Raw genomic sequence first — 5,662 nt, forward strand, 5'->3', positions numbered from 1 at the left:
CATTCCTGTTTTCTTGCTCTTGTTCTACTTTACCCCCCGCCCCCCTTCTATAAGCAAGCCCCTTGCTATTCACCTAAATCCAAAATCAATGACAAGTTATCTCAAATCGTAATTGTAAGAATTTTTTTTATTTATGTGAAGAACAATAAAAAATTATTTCATTTTTAATCATATCTAGATTATCCTTGCTGCGCTAAAAATAAAAGTAATTGTCCTTGTGTATATTTGAATTTAGTAATGCATTTGATATTAGTCTCCAAGGCTAAATTTCAATGATCAAAAATTCTGCTCATAATTTTGAAATGCAGTTAATTTTTATAATGTTGATAGTTTCAAATGTAATGGATATGCATAGTTAAGTATTAAACATTGAGTGCAACAAAATATAAAAGAAAAAAAGCATAATTCTTTCAACATTTATTATTTAAGTACATATAAAACTATAAATTAACTAAATTTAGATTTAAAATGTTATCAAAAGCTTTGATAATATCAAGTTTAGTATGGTGTGTTAGCAGTGAAAGTGTTCTGATAATTGGTGGAGAGGTTGATAGTATTCTGCATCCTTCCATAGCTCAGGTTCAATTAGATTTAAATTGTATAGCAAAAGTTTTATTAATCATGTTCAGATGTTGGTTTCTGGAAAATTAAGCACACTGTCCTTTATTTAGATTGAAGGCTACGGTGCCTGTGGACTGTTTAATCCTGGTGTACCTGATCTGCCGCACACAGACAGGTAATAAATAACATCTGGACTAGCAGCAATCTTATATAATAAGTAAAAGTCAATGTTGTTTAATCAAGAACACACAGGTTCATTGTATTGTATAATCAAGTTGAATATAGTAAAGAAAGTATTTTTGGTAACTTTCAGAACTGCTATTGGATAAAGCAATCAAACAAAGGTTCCTACATCATGAATCCTTAAAAACTAGAGAATAAAGTCAGACCTATAGATAATGCATAAATTTTGCTCTAGAAAATACACAGTAATTGGACTTTAGGCTTGTATTGTAAATATACTAAAGTTGTTTACATCCAATGAATTCCAATAAATTAATTTCTTGGAAAGTCAGTCATAACTGTTCCTGTTACCTTCAAATGTTTTCTGTCATAAATTTCTTTATCAGAGAGTTTAGTGCAGCAAGAATCAACAACTTGTTGGTAAGTTGTGGGGGGTATGGAATATTTGGTGCTGTCAAGAAATGCTATGCACTAGACCTGGATAAACAGCCAATGACATGGACAGACTTCCCTGAACTGGAAATTGGCAGGTAACAATTTCATTCAAAAGAAGATGATTAATAATTTTGAAACTCTTTTCTTCATTATAAGATCAATGTATTTTTTTCAGACATAACTTTGGATTGATAGTTCTTGGTGATGACCTGTTTGCTGTTGGTGGAAGTACAATTGTAGGATCTGTCAGGTAAAGTATATTTTAAAAAACTACAAACAATTTGAGAATGGTTTAACTTGGCTGAATTTAATTCTTCTTTTAGTTGCTTCAGATTTATAAGGATAAGAAATTGTTATATTTTAATGAAGTCTTCTTTGCTTTTCCTTCAATTTTCAATATTCTTTAAAAATTCTAGTCTTTTACCTGTTTGATTTTGATAAATTACATTTTTAAATATTAGTTTTTTCAATATTAACCTCTAAAAAAGACTGTAAATAGAATTTGAGTCCACTAAATGAAAAGATATATTAAATAAATTATATGATCGAACAATAAGAATGCAATTAAATAAAGAAAAGCATAAGTATATATATTAAATTCAGGTCTATAGAGAAATTCAACTGGGAAGAATACCGGTGGGAACAATTCTCTGAGATCCAGGGATTCAGAGAGGATTTCTGTGCTCTCCCCTGGGGAGATGATAGTGTTGCTCTTATTGGTGGATATGACAGGTATACACAGCATAAACATTGATGACAATAGGTGGTTTTACACACTAGTTTTAATGAAATGCTAAGACTTCCTTACATCATGAAGTTTGCAAGTAAGGATACTCCAGTTTTTCTTTTAAATCCTAGCAACAGTAAAAATATTGGTTTGAAATTTTTTTATTAATTAGCTTTAAGTCTTTTCAAATTTACAAACCAATTAAATACTTAATTGATATATATTTTTGGTAAATAATATTTTGTTTCTGTTTAGCTCTGGCCATCAGCGCAGATGTGAGCTGTTTAACACTACAGACCTTACCTGGACTGTTCTTACACCCCTCATCCTGGGTAGAGGACAACATGCCTGTACCTGGTTCCAGGGAAATATTGTAGCTGCTGGTGGTTGGGCTATTGTGAGTAAATATTATTTTGATTTAAAGCTTTACCTTATAATATTATTTAGTGTTATTTTTTAGCTTAAATCATCTAAATACTTAAAGATAGTAGCAAAATAAAAAGAATCGAATTTAAGATTTATTAATGCTGTAGAATGATGACAATCCAGATGATATTGGTCAGCTGCCAGTGAAATATGTGGAAATGTATGATGTAGAAACAGGCAATTGGACACTTATGGAAGATATGAGACACAGGTTATCATGTAAATTTGTTTTTGGTTTTTGTGGATACAAGCGGCAATGCCCTTAGAGGCCTATTAGGGCCATTGATGAGGTTGAGGAAGGGAGGAGGAATATGATCTCCCCCCCCCCCCCTGTTACTTACATTTATAGTTTTAAGTGGCGCCACCTAGCGGGATTTTGAAAATATTTTTGGTATTTTTTTGGCGATTTTCTTAGGAGTTAGGTGATACCATCCTCAAAAATAGCCACAAACCATTACAGGACGTAAGAGAAACTACATTGTAAAGGAGAACCATATCAGTTCAGTTATTAGCAAGATCTTTCGGCACACACAGACACACAAAGATCCTGTTACTATTATATAAGGATAAAAAAAGACACCATGGAAACTGTCCCAATTTTGTATAACTTTTGCGGAACATGTTCCAGTTACGTCATATTTTTCTTTCCCGAAAAAGGGAGGGGGGAAAGAAAAAAAAGGGAAGGGGGGAAGAAAAAAGAGATGGGAGAAAAGGGGGTTTTCCCCATCTCTTTTGAAGAGATTTTCTTCCCCCCTTCCCTTTTTCGGGAAAGAAAAATATGACGTAACTGGAACATGTTCCGCAAAAGTTATACAAAATTGGGACAGTTTCCATGGTGTCATAAAAAAACCTCACACATCTTTTAGTCATTCATTACTTTTCAAGTAAAACATTTTCTCTCTATGCTAAAATATAATTTGAAAAAAATATTAAGAAGTACAAGATTATAAGATATTAATCAATGTCTTTTAATTTAGGAGAACAATGTTTGGATTTTCTGAAGTGAATGGAGTTCTGACTGCCATAGCTGGATGGGAAGGACTATACCTGGACACTGTGGAGAGATATAATGAGGAGGGACAGGTAAAAAGAAAGATAGATATTGGGGTACCAAGATTCTATAGTTTAGAATATAGTTGAAGGCAAAACTAATTGTTTTATTGTTATGAAATAGGAAGGGGGGGGGGGGGGAGAGATTTCTTTTTTGCAATTATTTTCTTAGAAATCTATAATTCTCATATTTGTTTTACAGACAGTAACCGTGTTTTAGAAATACTTCATTTGATCCCCAAATACACTGGATCTAAATATGTACATGACAATTTTACCCTATGTATAATTACTTAGTCCATAAAAAGTTATGTACACAAAAACTATTTCACAAAATTAGTGCACACTTTAATTTCAGTAAAAGGTTTTAAAATTCGGGCGATTCATGGACAGGCATATTTTATCAAAAAAAAAAAAAAATTTGTTTTCCATGTAAATCTTAGGAAGGGTAAAGCTATTGGATTTGAAATTATACTGGTACCCAAAACTAATCAAATAGATTCCATCTACAAAAGGGGTAATTTACTCATCATCATTGGGAACTTACATCAATTTATCTTCCCTTGTCTTATCCCATAAAATAAATGAACATTACATTGATTAAATACCTTTTGTATACAAAATAGAACCATAATACACCATCCTTACCTATCCTAATATTTTAGCTTTAAAACAATAATTGAAAACCTATCCCTCTCCCTGCATATTTAGTAATTGTTTGCATGTTTATGCCATAGTTGGTGGAATACATACATTTAAAAGGAATCAATTATAGTTTGCTAAAAATTCAACGCCCCTACTTCCGCAAATAAAACTATTTTTGTTTTTCATGAAAAATTACATTATTAGAACAATGGTTTCCATAGTTATGTTTTCTTTAATAGCAGGGATTTTAAGGAATAAGACTTTTTTATAAACAGTATATTTTTGATTATTGGGTTACGTTAAATTAGTTCGACAAGGATAGTAATATGTAGAGGTAGGGCTGGAGACCCCATCAAGGCATAGAATAGTTATTTCTCGCATCGTATTATAAACGGCTTTCCGCGGATATAGAAAGTACAATTATGAGATTAAAACTAGTTTTTTTAGCCCCGAGGTGCCGATGATTGTACATTTCTATATTCGTAGAAAGCTGGATATAATACGATGCTAGACATAGTTTTTTCGTATGGATGAGAACCGGTTCCTATCCACCGGATTCGAATGAATACGAGAAAAAATGTTAATTTTCTTAAAATCTAAAAATGAATTCGGGTTGTATATAACTTTTATATTAACTTTTATCAAGAAAGGGGAGGTAGATTGTGCTAAGATTCCGTAAAGGTGTGGGTTTTAAGGCTTAAAAACGAAAACGTAGTAGAACAAAAATATTTACTAAATATTTTTCACTTATATTTTCGTCCTTTTCAATAAGGAATACACATATTTAGTGAATATTATCGTTCTACTACTGTTTTTAAGCCTGAAAACTCACACCTTTTCGGAAATTTAGCACATCCTACCTCCCTCTTTATCAATTATTTTGAAGATTATATAATTTTTGTTTTGTAGGTTTGGGAGTACGATGAAGAGTATTTGTCAGTGAAGAAATCTGCTTTTGCTACTGTTCACATGGGAGACTATTTCCATGATTTGGAATGCTAACTTGATACAACATAATTATGATTGATTTAAAATGGTTATGATATATAAAATAAAATAAATCACTTAAAAAACTTATAAGATCATAGATAACAAGAAAAATTATATTCATATTAGCTCAACATTATTAAAATAAGAAAAAAGTAATACTATGAGTGTTTTCATCCAAAGACGTGCCAGCAAATATGGGTTGAAATTGCTCTTCAACACACAGAAAAAAAAGCTTGGACATTTTCGTTATAATTTTTCTGTACATGTAAAATATTAAATACAGACAAAAAAACTTAGCCCAATAATTTATTACAATTACATTACTTTCTTCCCCTATTACATATCATTGCTTATAATTATACTTCTGTAAAGACCGAGACAAATTTTCTAAAAAAATCTACAAGAATAATTTGTCCATAAGTAGCAAATTTTGAAAAACGGTTAGTTGAATTAATCTAGTTCAGACATCTAGCCCATAATCTTAATCAAAATGTAATGTTTAATTGACAACAAGCATAAGTTACATAGATGTAAACTAATTAGCAATATAATTGCTAAAACAATAGTCAAATCGCATATTTATCTATAGTTGGTGCTTTCCAACAAAATGCGTAGCGAGAACAGGACCTTCTCTCTTTATATTAT

The 5,662-nt window shown here is 31.2% G+C and overlaps 1 protein-coding gene across 1 annotated transcript; it reads left to right on the plus strand.

Annotated features, from left to right (window-relative positions):
• Nucleotides 1-465: 465 nt before the first annotated feature.
• Nucleotides 466-5,128, plus strand: LOC145324740 (kelch-like protein 36). The gene is made up of 9 exons (XM_080167347.1): nt 466-579; nt 672-736; nt 1,131-1,274; nt 1,355-1,429; nt 1,783-1,911; nt 2,162-2,303; nt 2,440-2,543; nt 3,310-3,415; nt 4,937-5,128. The coding sequence occupies exons 1-9, from the start codon at nt 469-471 to the stop codon at nt 5,027-5,029; spliced, it is 969 nt and encodes a 322-aa protein (XP_080023473.1). The 5' UTR covers nt 466-468; the 3' UTR covers nt 5,030-5,128.
• The last annotated feature ends 534 nt before the right edge of the window (nt 5,129-5,662 follow it).

Source organism: Acartia tonsa, chromosome 7, assembly GCF_053477335.1.
Source record: "Acartia tonsa isolate MP-2025a chromosome 7, ASM5347733v1, whole genome shotgun sequence".
Taxonomy (NCBI): domain Eukaryota; kingdom Metazoa; phylum Arthropoda; class Copepoda; order Calanoida; family Acartiidae; genus Acartia; species Acartia tonsa.